The sequence below is a fragment of the Zea mays genome, chromosome 7 (genome assembly GCF_902167145.1).
Source record: "Zea mays cultivar B73 chromosome 7, Zm-B73-REFERENCE-NAM-5.0, whole genome shotgun sequence".
NCBI classification, from domain to species: Eukaryota; Viridiplantae; Streptophyta; class Magnoliopsida; order Poales; family Poaceae; genus Zea; species Zea mays.
This window is the reverse complement of record NC_050102.1, coordinates 92,463,901-92,485,008: the sequence shown is the minus strand read 5'-3', so window position 1 is coordinate 92,485,008 and position 21,108 is coordinate 92,463,901. Positions and strand designations below refer to the sequence as shown.

The window sequence follows — 21,108 nt, the reverse complement described above, 5'->3', positions numbered from 1 at the left end:
GGCTACGTAGATCAAGAGGGTTTCTCCCGCAGCGAGAGGCACTAGGATGGGCGTGCTTGTCAGGAGCGCCTTTAAATTCCCGAGGGCTTCCTCGGCCTCGGGGGTCCAAGTGAAGCGCTCGGTCTTCCTTAAGAGGCGGTACAGGGGTAGGCCTCTTTCGCCGAGGCGCGAGATGAAGCGGCTCAGAGCCGCAAGGCATCCCATGACCCTCTGTACTCCTTTCAAGTCCTTGATAGGACCCATGTTGGTGATGGCCGCGATTTTCTCCGGGTTGGCCTCGATGCCCCGCTCGGAGACGATGAACCACAGGAGCATGCCTCGGGGGACTCCGAAGACACACTTCTCGGGATTGAGTTTCACGCCTTTCGCCTTGAGACACTTGAATGTCGTTTCAAGGTCAGTGAGGAGGTCGGAGAATTTCCTCGTCTTGACTACGATGTCATCGACGTAAGCCTCGACTGTTCGGCCAATGTGCTCTCCGAACACGTGGTTCATGCACCTTTGGTATGTCGCGCCTGCATTCCTCAAACCAAATGGCATAGTAATATAGCAGTACATGCCAAAAGGTGTGATGAAAGAAGTCGCAAGCTGGTCGGACTCTTTCATCCTGATTTGGTGATACCCTGAGTAGGCATCGAGGAATGACAGGGTTTCGCACCCAGCAGTGGAATCCACGATTTGATCGATGCGAGGCAGAGGGTAGGGAACCTTCGGACATGCTTTGTTTAGACCAGTGTAGTCTACACACATCCTCCATTTCTCACCTTTCTTTTTCACAAGCACAGGGTTGGCTAGCCATTCGGGATAGAATACCTCTTTGATGAACCCTGCAGCCATCAGCTTGTGGATCTCCTCGCCGATGGCTCTGCGCTTTTATTCGTCGAATCAGCGCAGAGGCTGCTTCACGGGTCGGGCTCCAGCTCGGATATCCAGCGAGTGCTCGGCGACATCCCTCGGTATGCCAGGCATGTCTGAGGGACTCCACGCAAAAACCTCGGCGTTCACGTGGAGAAAGTCGACGAGCACTGCTTCCTATTTGGGGTCGAGCTCGGAGCCGATCCGGACTTGCTTGGAGGCGTCGTTGTTGGGGTCGAGAGTGACGGACTTAACAGCCTCTGCTGGCTCGAAGTTGCCGGCGTGGCGCTTCGCATCCGGCACCTCCTTGGAGAGGCTCTCCAGGTCGGCGATGAGGGCCTCGGACTCAGCGAGGGCCTCAGCGTACTCCACGCACTCTACGCCGCATTCGTACGCGTGTCGGTACATGGATCCGACGGTGATGACCCCGCTGGGGCCCGGCATCTTGAGCTTGAGGTAGGTGTAGTTGGGGACGGCCATGAACTTGGCATAGCATGGTCTCCCCAGTACGGCGTGGTAGGTTCCTCGGAACCCGACCACCTCGAACGTGAGGGTTTCCTTTCGCAAGTTGGAGGGAGTCCCGAAGCAGACGGACAGATCGAGTTGCCCAAGGGGTTGGACGCGCTTCCCGGGGATGATCCCGTGAAAGGGCGCCGCACCGGCCCGGATCGTGGACAGATTGATCTGCAAGAGCCTGAGGGTCTCGACGTAGATGATGTTGAGGCTGCTGCCTCCGTCCATGAGGACCTTGGTGAGCCTGACGTTGCCGATGACAGGATCGACAACGAGCGGGTACTTCCCTGAGCTCGGCACGCGGTCGAGGTGGTCGCCTTGGTCGAAGGTGATGGGCTTGTCGAACCCGTCAAGGTAGACTGGCGCCGCCACCTTCACCGAGCAGACCTCCCGGCGCTCCTGCTTGTGGTGCCGAGCCGAGGCGTTCGCCACCTGCCCACCGTAGATCATGAAGCACTCATGGACCTAGGGGAACTCTTCTGCCTTGTTGCCTACCTTCTTGCCGTTGTCGTGGGCTCTGCCACCTTCCGCCGGGGGCCCGGCCTTGTGGAAGTAGCGCCGAAGCATGACGCATTCCTCAAGGGTGTGCTTGACGGGACCCTGGTGATAAGGACACGACTCCTTAAGCATCTTGTCGAAAAGGTTGGCCCCTCCAAGAGGCTTCTGAGGGTTCCTGTGCTCGGCGGCGGCGACAAGATCTGCGTTGGCGGCATCGCGTTTCGCTTGCGACTTCTTCTTGCCCTTCTTCTTCGTGCCGCGCTGAGCGGACGCCTCGGGGACGTCTTCCTGCTGGCATCCCTGAGGCTGCTTGTCCTTCCGAAAGATGGCCTCGACCGCCTCCTGACCAGAGGCAAACTTGGTGGCAATGTCCATCAGCTCGCTCGCCCTGGTGGGAGTCTTGCGACCCAGCTTGCTCACCAGGTCGCGGCAAGTGGTGCCGGCGAGGAACGCGCCGATGACATCTGAGTCGGTGATGTTGGGCAGCTTGGTGCACTGCTTCGAAAATCGCCTGATGTAGTCCCGCAGGGATTCCCCTGGCTGCTGGTGGCAGCTTCGGAGATCCCAGGAGTTCCCAGGGCGCACGTATGTGCCCTAGAAGTTTCCGGCGAAGGCCTTTACCAGGTCGTCCCAATTGGAGATTTGCGTAGGAGACAGATGCTCCAGCCAGGCCCGGGCGGCGTCGGAGAGGAACAGGGGAGGTTGCGGATGATGAGGTTGTCATCGTCCATTCCCCCCAGCTGGCAGGCCAGCCGGTAGTCCGCGAGCCACAGTTCCGGCCTTGTTTCCCCCGAGTACTTGGTGATGGTAGTCGGGGCTCGGAACCGGGTCGGGAACGGCGCCCGTCGTATGGCCCGGCTAAAAGCTTGCGGACCGGGTGGTTCGGGCGAGGGACTCCGATCCTCCCCGCTGTCGTAGCGTCCCCCACGCCTGGGGTGGTAGCCTCAGCGCACCTTCTCGTCGAGGTGGGCTCGACGGTCGCGGCGGTGGTGCTCGTTGCCGAGGCGACCCGGGGCTGCAAGCGTTGCGTCCCACGTGCGCCCGGTGTGGACCGAGGCTTCCCGCATGAATCGGGAAGTCGCGACGCGATGCTCCGGAGGGTACCCTTGCCTTCGGAAGGCAGAGCTTTCGGCCCGTCGGACCGCGGCATCCTCCAGGAGATTCTTGAGTTCTCCCTGGATACGCCGCCCCTCGGTGGTGGATGGTTCTGGCATCGCTCGGAGTAGTATTGTTGCTGCAGCCAGGTTCTGGCCGACCCCACTGGAAGCTGGGGGCAGCCTTGCCCTGGCATCATCAGCGATGCGATGCTGGACGTCCTGGGCCAGATGACGCGCTTCTCTGGCTGGTGCTCGGCCTGCCCACTCCTGCCCGATGTTCTACCGGAGCTGCACAAGTTGTCCTGCTTTCTCGTCGAGCCTGGCCTGCATCTCGCGGATTTGCTCGAGCTGTGTGTCCTGACCCCCCGCAGGGACTTGGACCACAGCTAGCTCCCAAAGGATGTGAACGCGAGGCGCAGGCCTAGGGGGATCGCCGTCCTCCGGCATACCAAGGTGGTTGCCTTCGTCGAGACCCCCTAGATCGACGTGGAAACATTCGCGACTTGGGCCACAGTCCTTGTCGTCAAGGTTGTGGCCATCATCGGAGCAATCGGAGAGGCAGTAATCACATGCGGTCATGAAGTCCCGCATGGCACTAGGAGCATGGAGCCCGAAGAAATCCCAACCAGAGTCGGGCTCGTCATCTTCCTCAGAAACCGGGGGCCCGTAGGTCAAGACGGTCGTCAGTCGGTCCCAGGTTGACCACATATGGTACCCCGGAAGGTTAGGATATGCCTTTATGAAAGCGTCCACCGAAGCGGGGTCGCTTGGTGGGTCAAAGCTAAATCTAAAAGGCACAGGATGGAAAACGGACGGTACCTCTTGATCGACGGATGGTGACGAAGTCGCGTCGGGGACGGACTGCACCGTTATCTCAGGTACGAGGCTAACGCCCAGCAAGTCCTTCGCGAGCGTGCTGGCGTCATCCGTCCGCTTGGGGTTGGCGTGTTGCGGGGAAACGACGCTCGTCTTCATCTCAGACGCGAGGTCAACGCCCGACGTGTCCCCCGCTGGGGCGCCGGCGTCGTCGACTCGCTCGACAACCAACGAGGTGCCGCCTCCTGCTTGGCCATGGTTGCCCCGCCTCCTCCTCCTCCTGCGGCGGGGAAGGTGACGGGACAGACACGGATGCTGCTCTTCCGCCATGGGGGGAAAACGTCGTCGATTCCGCCGCCGTCGGGCGGGCTGACGACCGTCGTTGTCGTTGTCGCGCGGCGGAGGAAGGAGTACCATGTCGTAGCTGCCATCGAGGGACATGAACTCGAGACTCCCGAAACGGAGCAGCGTCCTGGGCTGGAGAGGTTGCTGGAGACTACCCATCTAGAGCTTGACGGGAAGCTATTCGTCAACACGCAGCAGGCCCCTACCTGGCGCACCAACTGTCGGCATTTCGACCCCGGGGGTCCCTGGACCGACGGGTAAATTGTAGTTGTGTGTCCCAGCCCAGATGGGTCCGCGCGAGATGGAACACAAGGGGGGAAAAGGGAACCGCGGCTCATGTTATCCTGCGCCCAGGGCGGATGCGCTTGTAGTAGGGGGTTACAAGCGTTCGCGAGGGAGAGAGAGAGAGCTTGTCCGTCAGCCCGTCCTCCCGCGCGGCCACCTTCTCATACGAGGGCCCTGGACCTTCCTTTTATAGATGTAAGGAGAGGGCCCAGGTGTACAATGGGGGTGTAGCAATATGCTAACGTGTCCAGCAGAGAGGAGCCAGAGCCCTATGTACATGCCGACGTGGCTGTCGGAGAGGTGCTAGTGGCCTGTGCATGTGATGCTGTGGCCGTCGGAGGAGCGCTTGAGCCCTGTAGAAGCACAGCTGTCGGGGCTGTCAGGTCCTTGCTGACGTCTCCTTGCTTTCGTAAGGGGCTGAGAACCGCCGTCGTCACAGAAGCACGCGGGGTGTCATCATTACTTGTTTTACCGGGGCGAGCCAGATGGGACGCCGGTCTTGTTCCCCATAGCCTGAGCTAGCTAGGGGTAGGGTAATGATGTACCCCCCCTATGGCGTGGTCAGCCCGAGCCCAAGGTCGGGCGAGGCGGTGACTTCTCCGAGGTCGAGGTCGAGTCCGAGCCCTGGGGTCGGGCGAGGCGGAGGCCGTCTTCCGAGGTCGAGGTTGAGTCCGGGCCCTGGGGTCGGGCGAGGCGGAGGCCGTCTTCCGAGGTCGAGGTTGAGTCCGAGCCCTGGGGTCGGGCGAGGCAGAGACCGTCTTCCGAAGTCGAGGCGGGGGCCGAGCCCCGAGGTTGGACGAGGCGGAGCTTCCTATGGCGCCTGAGGCTGGACTCGGCTGCTGTCAGCCTCACCCTGGCGGGTGGCACAGCAGTCGGAGCAGGGCAGGCGGCGTTGTTTTCCTGTCTGGTCAGTCAGTGGAGGGGCGAAGTGACTGCGGTCACTTCGGCCCTGCCGACTGAGGAACGCGCGTCAGGATAAGGTGTCAGGCAATCCTTACATTGAATGCTCCTGCGATACGGTCGGTTGGCGAGGCGATCTGGCCAAGGTTCCTTCACTGCGAAGCCTGCCCGAGCTGGGCCTCGGGCGAGTCGAAGGTGCGCTCATTGCTTGAAGAGGCCCTCAGGCGAGGCGTGAATCCACCTGGGTCTACTGTTCCTGCCCGAGGCTAGGCTCGGGCGAGGCGAGATCGTGTCCCTTGAGTGGACGGAGCCTTGACCTGAATTGCGCCAATCAGGCCTTTGCAGCTTGTGCTGATGGTGATTAACAGCCGAGTTTAGGAGTCTTGTGGGTACCCCTAATTATGGTCCCCGACACAAAGTAAAGGAAGACGAAGCTAATTATAAAGTTCAGGCTGAAGTCCAAAAAACCGAAATTGAAGACCTTCGGAGACAGCTGGCCAAAGCTAAAGAGAACTGCGCACTCGCACAGGCTAATCGAGAGATCAGCGAGTACTGGAAAAATAAGCTAGAGAAAAATGTTGAAAAACTTCGTGAATCCAAGGAAAGGTGTTTCGAGAAATCTTTGGATTGTGTGAAGAAATTGAAAACTAGCTTCTCTAAAGTGGGTGCCTAATCTGCTGAAGAAAACTTCATACGAGGCGACCCCGAGGGCGTCATTGAATGGATAAGTGGAGAAGCCGAAGCCTTCGAAGAAATTTTGAGTGATCGCGGGGATGTTTACGCGCTTTCTGGTGCGCGGGGAATTTCAGCCATCTTGGAGAAGGCCGGATGTGATCACGTTAAAGCCATAGCCCAGGCCGAAGATGCCTTCTCTGTGGATGATACGAAGGATCCTTCAGCTGAAGCAACTTTAATGGGCGGGAAATTTTATAATGATGTCTGGGTGAATGGTGGCCGAGAGCTGGCCCATGAGATTATAAAAAAGAGTGAAAAAGACACCCATGACGCCTGAGTAGAAGCAAAACGAGCTGAAGAGGCTGCAGAACGCGAAAGGCGTATAGGTATTATTTTTTGGTTTTTTAACTTCGGTACTTGCTTTGTGGCTTCGAACTAATCAATTTTACCTACTTCAGCTGAACTATCTCCGCCGCCGGAACCGTATGATCCCCTAGCTTATCCAGAAATGAAGGAAGCGCTGGACATTATAAACATGGCGGACACCATTATTGATGAAGTTGTCGATATACTTTTAAACAAAGTTGCGGAAAAAGTTTTCAGAGAAGAATAGATTTCATTGTAATAATATTTTTGAAATACTCGATGAATGGGACAATGGAATGAACATTAAGATTCTATTGTAACAAGACTATGTAACATTTGATGTATGTAACTTCGAATCGAATATGTTAATTATTGTAATTTATTTCTTTGCGATGCATGAAATTTACACACATACCGTTTTTGAGCTTTCGGCGAAAAAAACACCTTTCCTTCTTTTCATGCTTCGTAAAGAAAGAGATCCCTTCTTATGACAAGGCTGATGAAACTGTATTTCCCGAAGCTCACTTCATGCCTTAGCACATTTTCATTTTGACGAAGCATTCGCCGAAGATTGGCTTCATATTTGATTCTTGTGCCGGTAATGCGATATGATGTATGATGTAATGTTATACGAAATGATGTGATGATATGATGCAAAATGATGAGGATGTCGAAGACACACACCCACACGCCCACACCGGAATACACAAGCTCTGCATCCCCTTAGAAACAACTTTTGAGCTTATTCACCTTCTATTTCGGTGATATAAGTTCTGCATCCCCTTAGGAACGTCTTTTGGACTTCTTCGCCTTCTATTTCGGCGGTATAAGTTCTGCATCCCCTTATGAACGACTTTTGAACTTCTTCGCCTTATATTTCGGCGGTATTTGGCTCTGCATTCCCTTTGGAACGACTTTTAAGCAGAAAACTTACACTGCGCTCCCTTAGGAACGTCTTTTTGTAGCTTCGTCAATTTTGGCTCTGCATTCCCTTATGAACAACTTTTGAGCAAAAGGCTTACGCTGCGCTCCCTTAGGAACGGCTTTTTGTAGCTTCGTCAATTTTGGCTCTGCATTCCCTTAGGAATGACTTTTGAGCTTCGTAAATCTGTGAAGAAGATATATTTCATTCTGATACAGGCAGAATTATTACAAGAAGTTAAAACTAAGTTTTCATTGCTTGTTCCTCATACAGAAAGCAAAATGGCGTAAAAAGTAAAAGTATTTCAGAAGTAGGATATTGTTCGGTATATGTGCTTCGATTCTGGTACGGTGTTGTTGACCGTACGAGTTTCGGACTCCTCCCTGAAGTCACGTTGTTGTTGTGGGTGTTGGCGCCCTTCTGGCTGCTGGCTTCGGGTGTAAGTATGTTGCAATGGTGGTGGTAGTGGGAGCTGAGGCCAGGAAGCTTGTGAATGGCTTGCCGAAGCAACAGAAACTGCAGGTTGATTTCCCACATATTCTGGTATGTAAGGAGAGTGGTGCGAAGCAGTGTGTAAAACCTGCTTCGGCTGACTCTGCCGGGCTTCTGCTTCGGCAATCTCCCTCTGTTTCAGAATGGTGATCTGGCACGTTCTTGTAGTGTGGCCCTTGTCCTCACCACAGAATAAGCAATAGATTTTCCTGGGCTGATCCCCATATCTTCCTCCGAAGCCTTTGCCGCCTCAGCCCCTTGGAGCTAGTGGCCTAAAGGAGCTTTGCTGCTATCCTGAAGATTGTGAGTTATGTTGTGGCCTCTGAAACTGGCCTCCTTTGTCATCGTTCTGACTGGAGCTGTGGATTGATCTGACATGCCTAGGGTGAATTCTTCCTCCGAAGCCCCTAGTCATCTCAGAGAATCTGTAAGCTTCCTCCCTTCTTTGGCGAAAATCATTGTCAGCCCGGATGTACTCATCCATTTTCTGAAGCAGCTTCTCCAGAGTCTGGGGAGCTTCCTGGCGAAGTATTGGGCCGTAGGCTCTGGCCGAAGACCCTTGATCATGGCCTCAATGACGATTTCATTGAGCACTATGGGCGCTTGTGCTCTCAGACGCAAGAACCTTCGGACATACGCCTGAAGGTATTCGTCATGGTCTTGTGTGCACTGGAACAAGGCCTGAGCTATGACTGGCTTCGTCTGAAAGCCTTGAAAACCGGTAACCAGCATGTCCTTGAGCTTCTGCCATGAGGTGATTGTCCCTGGCCGGAGAGAAGAGTATCATGTCTGGGCCACACTTCGGACTGCCATGACGAAGGACTTTGTCATGACAGCTGTGTTGCCTCCATATGAGGATATTGTTGCCTCATAGCTCATCAAGAATTGCTTTGGGTCCAAGTGCCCATCGTACATGGGTAACTGAGGTGGCTTGTAGGATTGTGGCCATGGAATAGCCTGCAATTCTGCTGCTAGGGGAGAAGCATCATCAAAAGTAAAGCTACCATGATTAAAATCATCGTACCATTCATCTTCGCTGAATGAGCCCTCTTAGCGAAGCTCCCTGTGTTGGGGCCTTCGGTCATGATCATCTTGAGTAAGATGACGCACTTCCTCAGCAGCTTCATTAATCTTCTTCTGAAGGTCGGCCAGCCGGGCCATCTTCTCCTTTTTCCTTTGCACCTGCTGGTGAATAATTTTTAGGACCTGATCTCCTGGTCCAACTCCTCCTCCTGAAGTGTTGGACTGGTGGCCTTTCTCTTTTGGCTTCTGGCCTCTCGGAGAGAGAGTCTCCTGGTTTGTGTCCAGTGGCTATAGTGCAGCCCCTGGCGTTGTTGTCTTCTTCGGCGGCATGACGAAGGTTGATGCTTTGCCGAAGAATGTGGAAGTGAGTACACCGGAGGTGGGCGCCAATGTTGGGGACTTGTTCTCAAATGCTATGAGTTAAGAACAAGGCAACACAAAAAATGTTAAAGGTTAATGTCATTCGTCATTCGAAGCATTATCTCTCTTAGGATATAATAATCTTCAGACGAAGATCATGAAGGACGTACCTTCATCATCGCAGTATATGTTAATGAAAGAAGAAGCATATGAAATATGAGAGATAACATAAATAATCATATGACATTCTTAATATATCTTTATTATATCATCATAAATGAACATGAACAATATTGAATTACATTTGTACCTTCGGCTTAACAGAAGACAAAAGACCAAGCGTGACGCACGAGCGAATACAAGTCAGCGTGAACAGTACGGGGGTACTGTTCATCTATTTATAGGCACAGAGCGTAGCCTGTGTAAAATTACATTCATGTCCTTCATGTTTACAATTGACTTAAGGACAATCTATCGAGGACTAGATAGCATTTTCCTCTTTAAGTCGGTTCCTTTTTCTGTTACTGAGTTGAAGCTCCTTTGCGCGTAGCTTCGGAGTTGATTCGACCTTCGTCCCGACCATGCTTTTTATATTGTGAACAGCTTTGTTCCGAGTCTGAAGGTTCCTGTTCATATATTACACTTGAGAAACATTGTTAATCATGTTTTTGAGGACCTTCGGAAGACGAAGGCCCCCAACAAGTGGTGTTCATGGATTGATCTTGAGTCAAATCATAAACTTGTGCTCATACTCGGTTGCACGAATTGTTCATGTGCAGGTGTTGGTTGAGACAAAATATGGCTAGGGGCGACAAAACTAGTTTTCGAGAGTAGTTTCAGAAAAGGACTAGGTATGGAAACTAGGTCCAGGACTAAGTTTAAAGAGGATGAGGTCCTTGATCGAAGATGCTAAGCGGAATGTTTCGGACTAAGCATCATTGCATATGGCAATTATGTGCATTGGAGACATGCATGAAATGTCTAAGGAAGAGAAAAATTTGGCTAGTTAGTCGTGGCCAGTAATGTCAAGCTGCGACCAGCCAACAACGGCCAGTGGCCAGCCATGGCCATGACCAAGGGATAACTAGCCAAAGTAGGCTCGTGGAGGCAGGGGCGGTCCAAAAAGGCGTTGGTGGCCCATGTTGGCTAGGCGGGCTAAGAGGCAAACCGGCCAGCCCAAGGAGGGTCGGTCGAGCCAAATAGTGGTTGTTGTCCGTTATAAATAAGAAATTCTATTTATTTTTTAGACGAGATTTTGAGAGAAGATAAACAATAGTTTAGATCTAATAATTGGATTAATCTATGCTTTTGAAAAGCACTTTGTACGCATAATTTGATGATTAAGCTACCTACAACAATATTACCTATCACATCTCCTATTTCAAATTTTCACTATCTGAAAGTGCAAAGCCATAATCTTAAGGTGATGATTATGCAATATTCGTATAGTTACAGTTCCTCATTAATTACACGCTTAATTTTAATTCTAGATTGATTCGCTAATTTTAATTGTGATTATTGATTTGATTGATCTAGAGTTAGTGACCTTCAAAGTTTAGATAATTAATATTGTGTGATTATTGCTTAACTATGTTTTTAAAACTTATCAATTTTTGTCATGGGCCGTATTGTTTTATTAATATATCAATGCAAATCAAGTCCAATCAACGTGATTTCAATTAGGTTAGTTACATAACTTTATCTAGTTTAGTCTGATAAAATTTGAAGTCAATCAGAGTTAAGGGTAGGGGTTTAATCGGATCGAATACGGACGGATATCAATGAAATCATATTTGTTTTCATATTTTTATTCGGATTCGAATTCGAATATGGATAGCTTCGAATACGAATACAAATACGGATGTTCTCGAATATAAATACGAATAGTCGTGGATCAAATACGGAGCTAATCGGACACGGATAGCGTCGGTAACGAATATTTTTGTCGGATCTCGTGTAAGACATCATTCCACACATATCATAGTTGTAAGCATTTAGCCCCCTCCTTTAGTCCAAACATTTTTGAGGATCATATGTGGACATATGCTACACCTCCATAAAATTCCATGAATTTCTAAGGCTATTTTGAGTATTATTAATTTCTTTATATTTAAAAATCATTAAAATGCAATTAAATTCATAAAATATTGATAACTATGATATGTGGTTTCACGTATTATTATGATACGTGGTTTCACGTATTATTATAGTGGTTTCACATGTAATCATTACGGGTTTCACAAATAAGTGGAAATAAAATGAAATAATTGATGACATCTTGTGGATTTTATGGTTCAAACATTTTTGAGGATGTTATATGGACATATGTTGCTCCTATGCTAAATTTCATGAATTTCTAAGACTATTTGTGTATTATTAATTTCTTTTTGCAGAAAATCATCAAAATGCATTTAAATCCATAAAATATTCTAGTATCGACAAAAAATTGTAAATAAGTTATCGAGACTAATAAACATTCTATAAGAAGATAACCTCAAGTCCCTACATGAAAATGAGAAAGTGAAGTAAAGGTTATGTTGAAACTTGAATACTTAAGCTGATTTCACGTGTAACTCACACAACAAGTGTAAGAAAATGAAAAGAATCACTGGCATTTATAGACTTTATGGCCCAAACATTTTTTAGAATTTTATGTAGACAAATGTTAACCCTCCGTCAAATTTTATGAATTTCTAAGGCTATTTGTGTATTATTAATTTATTTCTAAAAAAATCATCAAAATGCAATTAAATTCATAAAATAATCTAGTGTCTACCCAAAATTGCAAATAAATTACAAGGACCAATAAACATTATATTAAAGATAATATGATGTCCCTATATGAAAATGATAAAGTGAAATATTGATTATGTTGAAACTTGGATACCTACGGTGATTTTGCATGTAACTTACGCAATAAGTGGAAGTAAAATGAAAGAATCCCTGACACATTATGAAATTTATGGACCAAACATTTTTTAGAATTCAATGTGTACATATGTTACCCCTCCGTCAAATTTCATGATTTTTTAGGCTATTTATGTATTATTATTTTCTTTCTGTAGAAAATCATTAAAATGCAATTAAATTAGTAAAATATTATAATGTCGACCAAAAATGTAAAATAAGTTACCAAAACTAATAAACATCATATAAGAAGATAACCTTAAATCCTCACGTGAAAATGATAAAGTGAAGTATTGATTATTTTAAAATTTAGATATTTAAGGTGATATCACATGTTACTCACGTAACAAGTGAAAGTGAATTGAAAGAAACGCTGGCAATCTTTAGATTTTGTGGCCCAAACATTTTTGAGGATGCTATATGGGCATATATTGCTCCTCTGTCAAATTTCATGGTTTTTTGAGACTATTTGTGTATTATTATAATTTTTTCTACAGAAAATTATCAAAATGCATTTAAATTCATAAAATATTCTACTATCGACTGAAAATTACAAATAGGTTGCCAGGATCAATAAACATTAATAAGAACATAACCTCAAGTTCCCATATGAAAATGATAAGGTAAAGTATTGATTATGTTGAAATTTGAATATTTAGGGTGATTCCACATGTAACTATCCGAATATCTGAAATCTGGTAAGATATCTGGGTAGATGTCCGGATATCCGAAATATGAAATCCGGACAAGTATCCGAGAAGATATCCAGATATCCGAAATCCGACGGATATCAGTCATCTCATATCTGTATCCGATATCCGAACTGTACTATCCGAATTCGAATCCAAAATCCGAAAATTCTGCGGATATCCGAAAAAAACTATCCAGCCGAATAATTAGCCACTTCGGACGGTCGGATGCTCAGATAATATCCGTACCGTTTACACCCCAACACCCCTAGTTATGGGTTTTAGTTAGTACCATTTTTACTAACAAAACAATATTCTATCTAAACTCGAGATTCAGAAAAATAAACTAAATTGGTTTGTAATTAAAAGATGATATAATTATTTTTAAATTTCTATAATCATTCATGTCCTTTGATTGCCTATCTTTGTACTTCACGATCATACGTCAATGCAAGCAACAAGTTTGCTCTCAACCAGAACAACCAATGCAAGCAAAGGGCTGAATCCAAGAACAGAAATGGCACCTCCAGCAACCGCACATGATGAGCACTTGCGTCATGCTTTGGGAAGGAGAAGCTTCCCCAACCAACGGAACTCGATGAATGGAGTCCCAGGCATAATCCCCAACCGCACGTGAATGCTCTGTTCATACTAAAATGACAATGGAGTCCCAGGCATAATTATGATTATGATCAACCATAATACCAGACTACTCCATGATTTTTTTTTTGTTTCATTAAATTGAACAATGATTATAAATGTGGACAGCAAAAGAGAGTTAGGAACAATCACCACTCCTCAAGCTTTGCAGCAGATCTAAGTAACAACGAGAATCTGGGTTTATGTACCTGAAAGCAAGGTTACAATATCAAGATCTAAGAAATTATTTTGACAAAACTTGATGTACTCTCAATGCTATATGCATATAGTACCCATGACGGAAGAGGAAGTCGATGATCACAAGGTTGCAGTTCGGCTTGAAAAAATCTGTCCTCCTTATAATGTTTGCAGCATGTATAACAGGGACTAGTCTGAAGCTATCAACCTCACCATCTGAACAAGAAAAAGAGGGAAGTTTGTAGCAGATTGAAATTTATATCAGCACAAATAAGAAAATTAGTACGAAGTTCAATGCTTTAGCAGGTACCTTCATTATTAGGAACAAAATCAGCAGGAAGTTGGAGGTCATAGCAGAAGAGAACATCCCTTTTGTATCTAAAGCCTTCAATATCCATATAAGAAACCGCTCCAACAGAAGTAGCACTAATATGTTATGATAAATATTTGTTACACATTTCACTCAGAAACGTAACAAAAAAAAATCATAAGAATTGAGAAGAATGTTCTAGGGAAAAGGTTTTGAATTGTACTTTGTTGATATGGATCTTGTGATTCCAGCTTCCTCCTCACATTCCTTGATGATATTCTCTTTGCAGGACATTCCGTATGGCTAAAAAGATCCAAACTGAGTCAACATAAGCTAGTTCAACATTACAGAACGGTAATAAAAAGGAGCACAAGTATAGTATTTAAGTTTTAGTTTATATTACAGCCTATTTCAAGCAAGGTATGTTCAAGCCCAGCCGCAAAAAACAACATAGTCCATGTCAGATCTTGTCAGCTGCCATGGGACCTAAATTCAATAAATCACATCTGGGCTGCTAACATCTGCCTTTTATACCGAAAAGCTAGCTAAAACCTGTCCTGGTGTCCTTTAACATCCAAAACAATTAGTCAGGCTCTCAATAACAGGAGATGGGTGGATGATATCAAAGGAGCGCTAACGGTACCGGTCATTACAGAATATCTGCTTATCTGGGATTTGGTCGATGGACTGGTGCTGCAACCTGATATCCCAGACCAACATCGCTGGAAGCTCTCCTCCGGTTCATATAGCTGCAGGTCGGCGTATAGTTCCATGTTTATAAGGACCATCTGTTTTTCCCCCCTGGAAACAGGTCTGGAGACCGGGGTACAAGAGACGCCTTACGGCGGTCTAAACATAACAAACATAAACTGATTCATCTAGAAAACAGAACCCTAATCCACATCTGAGAGGGAGACAGCAAAGGAGAACAACCCCTTGGCCCCAGCAGACTCCCACAGACGGCGCTCGTCCCCAACTTGAATTAAAACAGTAGCAATAATAGGGGAGAGGCCATCAAAGATGCATCTGTTTCTATGATTACATAAGACCCAAATACCTAGCACAATAAGAGAGTTCAGACCATCTCTGAAGGGACCATGAATAGCATCACTGATTTCATGCCACCACTCCATGAATTTTGTACTAGATGGTTGTGGTGCCAAAACTTGCAACCTGAACATTCCCTAGAGAAGCCACAAGCAGATGATCAATTGTCTCCCTTTCCTGGTCACAAAAAGGACATCTTTCCGGATGATCCAGACCCCGCTTTTCAAGTCTATCTGTCGTCCAACACTTCTTATGAGCAGCCAACCATAAAAAGAACCAACATTTAGGCGGAGCCCAAGTTTTCCAATCCTCTCATAAGGCTCGAACTCCACTGATCCAAGAAAGAGCCTCTCATAAGCAGCTTTAGCCGAATATTTACCATTAGCAGCCAGCCGAAAGATATGCTTGTCCTCTTTATCTAGGCAAAGATCAACTTGGGCCACCATGTCCCAAAGGCACAGAAAGTCTGCAAGGGCTCCAACTGATAAACTCCCACTAATATCATTAATCCATAAATTATCTCTAATCGCCTCCTGAACTGTCCTTTTGTTAATCAGCTTCTTAGGAATGGTCTCTAGAAGGTGAGGAGCAATATCCACTACCCGCTGCCCTCCCAGCCATCGATCACTCCAAAAGAGGATAGAGGCCCCATTTGTTAGACATATATGGATAGTGCAGCCGTACATAGACTAGTATAGACTGATTATAGTCTTCCTTGTATAAGCTTATAGCTTTCCCTATTTAGGAGATTGTATACTTGTACTCCATGTTACTTTGGCTATATATATATATATGAGAGATCACCCCCCTCATTGGGTGTGGTGTCTTCCCAATTCTATCTCTCTACATGGTATCACGAGTCCAAGGTCTCCCTGATTTTGTGCCCTCCCTCCCGCTGCCTCTACACCCACCACACGCCGCCGCCTGACCTAGGGCGCGGCACCTACCTGCGCCGCCTCTCCTTCTGCTGCGCAGGAGTCTTGGATGTCCACGATCACCCACGTGGACTCCGCCGGTGACAGCGACTCCGACTGCTCCGTCGGATTTTCTCTCCTGTTCGGTGACGACGTTCTTGCTGCCCAAATCAATCTCCCCATGGCGCTTCCCTACGCCACGATCTCTGTGCAGTCCTACGTCCCCATGAAGCTCGACCTCCGCGCGGACAACTTCTCCAAGTGGAAGGCCTGCTTCGAAGCCCTATGTAGCACCTTCGAGCTGCTGTCCCACATCGACGGGACGACGCCTCCCAATCCCCTCACGCCGGTTTGGCTCCAGGAGGACTGTTGCGTCCGTGCCTGGCTCTACGGCACCGTCTCCGACGCCGTCCATGACCTCATCATGACGCCCGACCCGACGGCACGCAAGCATTGGGCTACCATCACCGCCCGCTTCGAGGCGAACAAGGCGCTGCGTGCCATCTTCCTGAGCCAGGCCTTCATGACCTTGACTCAGGGAGACTTGTCTGTCGAGGCCTATGGCCAGGAGATGAAGAGAGCGGTTGATCGCCTCCGTGATGTCGGCAAGCCCATCGACGACTCCACCATGGTGCTCAACCTCCTCCACGGCGCCAATCCCCGCTTCAGCACCACCTGCAACATCATCGCTGGTGACGCCACCATGGACTTCGCCGGCGCCCTCGACATGCTTCGCCCTCAAGGAACTGCGACTGGCTGAGGAGGGCAAGATGGTGAAGTCCACTGCCCTCCACGTCTCCTCCACATCCTCCTCGTCATCCTCCGGCTGCACAGGCCCCTGCCGGTCCTGTACGTCGTCTCCCCAGCAGTTTTGGGTGCAGCACCAGCAGCGCGGCGGCGAGCAGCAAAAGCGCAAGAAGACCTACTTTCGTAAGGGCGGCGGCGGCGGCAACCAACAGCAGCAGCAGAACTGTGCGCCCAACCCCACTGGACCATGGATTTGCATCAATCCGTGGGGTCAGCAGTAGGGACAAGCCGGCGGCAGCAGCGGTTCTGGAGGCGGCGGGCAGACATGGCGCGCTGCGAGCAGTGGCCAGCAGCGCGGTGGCCCCGGCCTTCTCGGGTCCTCCCCGCAGGCCCACACCGCGATCAGCGACCAGCAGCCTGCCGGCCCCCAGTACTTCGACACGACGGGCCTCATGGCGGCGCTGCAGCAAATGTCGCTGCAAGGTGACGCCTGGGTGATGGACACTGGTGCCTCTACACATATGCACTCCTCTGAAGGTATCCTTCATTCTCATCTCCCAGCTGCTGCTTCTTCGATCATGGTAGGCAATGGTGCAAGTATTCCTGTCACGACCCGCGGCTCATCGATCCTTGACATCAACTCCACTAAATTTGTCCTCAACAACATCCTTGTCGCTCCTTCCATAGTTCGTAATTTACTATCTGTTCGTCAATTTACCCGCGATAATGGTGGTTCTATCGAATTTGACGCTTTTGGTTTCTCTGTCAAGGAACCCAGGACGGGGCGAGTGATTCTTCGCTGCAATAGCTCGGGCGACCTCTACACACTTTCATCAGCCGCCTAGTCCACTGCCAGCGCCCTCCTCGCAGCCTCCTCCTCCGTGTGGCATCGTCGCCTAGGTCACCCCGGTCCAGCAGTCTTATCCAGTCTCAAGAGAAAAATTTTAATTTCATGTAATAAAGTAGACCACCCTCTTTGTCATGCCTGTCAGCTAGGCAAACATGCTCGTCTACCTTTTAGTACATCTACTTCCCACACTGTTTCCCCTTTTGAGATAGTTCATTGTGATGTCTGGACATCCCCGGTTACTAGTATATCTGGATGCTCATATTACTTGGTTCTACTAGATGACTTCACTCATTTTTGCTGGACATTTCCCCTTAAGCACAAGTCTGAGGTCCGTCAGCACATTGCTGATTTTATTCCTTATGTTCGCACACAATTTAGCTACACTATTAAATGCTTCCAAGCTGATAATGGGACAGAATTTGTTAACCATGCCATGGATGATCTCCTTGCTGCCCACAGCATCGTTTTTCACCTTTCTTGTCCCCACACTTCACCACAGAATGGCAAGGCCGAACGTGTTCTCCGTACCCTCAACAACTCTGTGCGTACCCTGCTCCTTCATGAGTCCATGCCACCCAAGTATTGGGTTGAGGCCCTCGCAGCTGCCACATACTTGCTTAACCGCAGACCTTCTTCCTCCATACGCCATGAGGTTCCGTACACCCGTTTGTACAATACCCCTCCTTCCTATGAGCACTTGCGCGTCTTCGGTTATCTCTGTTATCCTAACTTACAGGCCACGTCTTCGCATAAGCTTGCACCTCGTTCTGTCGCATGTGTCTTCTTAGGGTACCCTTCTGCTCACAAGGGGTATCGCTGTCTGGATCTCTCCACGCGCCGCATTATTATTTCCCGTCATGTTGTATTTGATGAGCTCAGTTTTCCATTCGCCCATGACCCTCCTACTCCCGCTAGCTCCTTCGACTTTCTTCTTGGTCGCGACTTGGATATTGCGCCTTGTGTTACTGATCATGCAGCTAGTGACTCCTCGCCTGGTGGGCGTGGCCCTGTGCCCCTACCTAGCATCTTCTCCTCTGGTGGGCGTGGTTTCATACCCCCATCCAGCGCTTCGGATGCTCCTACTCCGAACGGGTGTGGTCTCGTGCCCCCGTCAGGATCTCTCGACGACACAGGGGTCGTTGCTCCCAGCGGCTCTGGATCAGGGGCTTCGCCGTCGACGCCAGCACCCAGTCCAGCCGGCGCCCCCTGGTCCTCCCAACCACCTCCGGTCCCCGCCCGCGACCACTACATCGTCTACAGCAGGCGACAGCCGCCTCTAGCACCTCAGGCTCCAGCCGAGCCCCCACCTGCACCAACACTGTTTCGTCCTGTGACGCGCACACAGACCAGGACGATCCAGCGTGTGTCGTACACAAACATGTCTGCTACGACTCCTTCGCCGATCCCGACAAATTAGCGCAGTGGGCTGGCGGACCCCAACTGGCGTGCGGCTATGGCCGACGAATACAAGGCGCTGATCGACAACGACACTTGGTGCCTTGTCCTGCGGCCACCAGGCGCCAACGTCGTCTCCGGGAAGTGGATCTTCAAGCATAAGTACCACTCTGACAGTACTCTTGCTCGCCACAAGGCACGCTGGGTGGTCCGGGGCTTCTCCCAGCAGCACGGCATCGACTACGATGAGACCTTCAGCCCGGTGGTCAAATCGCCGACTATTCGGGCTATTCTGAGCATCGCCGCTTCCCGTTCCTGGCCGATTCGCCAGCTGGACGTGAAGAACGCCTTCCTTCACGGTCACCTTGAGGAGACAGTCTACTGTCAACAGCCGCCTGGCTTCGTCGATCCAGCGGCTCCTGACCATGTTTGTCTCCTTCAGCGCTCTCTCTACGGCCTGAAGTAGGCACCGCGAGCTTGGTACCAGCGGTTCGCCTCGTACATTCGTCAACTCGGGTTCACTGCTTCCGTCTCTGACGTCTCACTTTTTGTGTACAAAGAGGGTGGGGACATGGCCTACTTGCTGCTGTACGTCGACGACATCATCCTCACCGCCTCTTCGTCAACTTTTCTCCAGCGCATCATCGACAGGCTCCACTCCGAGTTCGCCATGACAGATCTTGGGGATCTCCACCACTTCCTCAACATCTCCGTCGAGCGCTTCCCCACCGGGATCTTCCTGTCCCAGCGACAGTACGCTGTCGAGCTTCTTCAACGTGCAGGCATGGCCGAGTGTCACTCCACGACGACCCCTGTCGACACTCATGCCAAGATCTCCGCGACTGTTGGTGCTCCAGTCGCCGACCCTTCCATGTACAGGAGCATCGTCGGTGCTCTCCAGTACATCACGCTGACTCACCCTGATTTGGCATACGCGGTTCAGCAGGTGTGCCTTTTCATGCATGACCCGCGCGAGCCACATCTGGCCTTGCTCAAACGGATCTTGCGCTACTTGAAGGGCACGCTTTCCTCCGGTCTTCACCTGGGCGTCGGCCCCATTCAGTCTCTCACCGCTTACTCGGATGCGGACTGGGCTGGGTGTCCTGACTCTCGTCGCTCCACTTCGGGCTACTGCGTCTACCTCGGCGACAACCTCATCTCTTGGTCCTCCAAGAGACAGACTACCGTCTCCCGGTCCAGCACGGAGGCTGAGTACCGGGTCGTGGCCCACACTGTTGCTGAGTGTTGCTGGTTGCGGCAGCTTCTTCAGGAACTCCACGTGTCGATTACTTCTTTGACGGTCGTCTACTGCGACAACGTGAGTGTTGTCTACATGGCAGCCAATCCCGTTCATCACCGTCGCACCAAGCACATCGAGATCGACATTCACTTCGTCCGTGAGAAGGTTGCTCTTGGACAAGTGCGCGTGCTTCATGTCCCATCTTCTCATCAGTTCGCGGACATCATGACCAAAGGCTTGCCTGTACAACTCTTCAACGAGTTCAAATCCAGTCTTTGCGTCCGGGACCCTCCCGCTGCGACTGCGGGCGGGTGTTAGACATATATGGATAGTGCAGTCGTACATAGACTAGTATAGACTGATTATAGTCTTCCTTGTATAAGCTTATAGCTTTCCCTGTTTAGGAGATTGTATACTTGTACTCCAAGTTACTTTGGCTATATATATAAGAGATCACCCCCCTCATTGGGTGTGGTGTCTTCCCAATTCTATCTCTCTACACCATTTCCGACCTCAGAAATGATGTCCATTTTTAAAAAATCACGGATTTTCCTAGGGACATGAAGAGACAGAGATGACTAGGACCGATTTGGCTCAGTTTTTTGCAACCAAGCCCAGCGCATTTTTAAAGCCCAACCTAGCTCAGTGATGTTTAAAATACCTAGCCCTCTAAGCTCGCGAGGTCTGCACACTCTTCCCTAGGCCACAGCACAATGTCCACCCATGACATTTTTTTGACCACGCCAAAGGAAACCTTTTCTAATTTTATCAATGCCCTTTATCGTTGCAGAAGGCAAGTCCACAACCATGGCAATGTAAATCAGCATCCCTGTCAAAACATATTGCACCATAACACTGCTTCCTGCTTTAGCCAACAAATCAACTTTCCATCCTGGGAGTTGATTAGCTATTTTGTCCACAATGAGTTGCACTTGCTCCCTCTTTAATTTATGCAAAGAGAGGGGCAAACCAAGATATTTGCAAGGAAAACTAGATATCTCACAAGGCCAAAAAATGTTGAATCG

At 49.4% G+C, this 21,108-nt stretch overlaps 1 protein-coding gene across 3 annotated transcripts in view; it reads right to left on the bottom strand.

The window, feature by feature from the left end:
* Positions 1 to 9,393: 9,393 nt before the first annotated feature.
* Positions 9,394 to 21,108, bottom strand: part of LOC100217273 (nudix hydrolase 24) — a 31,684-nt gene continuing 19,969 nt past the window's right edge. Inside the window, exons 6-10 of one of the 3 annotated variants that reach the window (XM_008652794.3) lie at positions 14,114 to 14,193; positions 13,891 to 14,006; positions 13,676 to 13,796; positions 13,536 to 13,591; positions 9,394 to 9,773 (exon numbers count right to left, since the gene is read on the bottom strand). In XM_008652794.3, the coding sequence (XP_008651016.1) occupies positions 9,736 to 9,773; positions 13,536 to 13,591; positions 13,676 to 13,796; positions 13,891 to 14,006; positions 14,114 to 14,193 (411 nt within the window). In that variant the 3' untranslated portion in view covers positions 9,394 to 9,735. Of the gene's footprint in view, positions 9,774 to 13,113; positions 13,592 to 13,675; positions 13,797 to 13,890; positions 14,007 to 14,113; positions 14,194 to 21,108 lie in introns of those variants that run through there. The other 2 variants (XM_008652795.2, NM_001143625.1) reach the window with 2 other exon arrangements.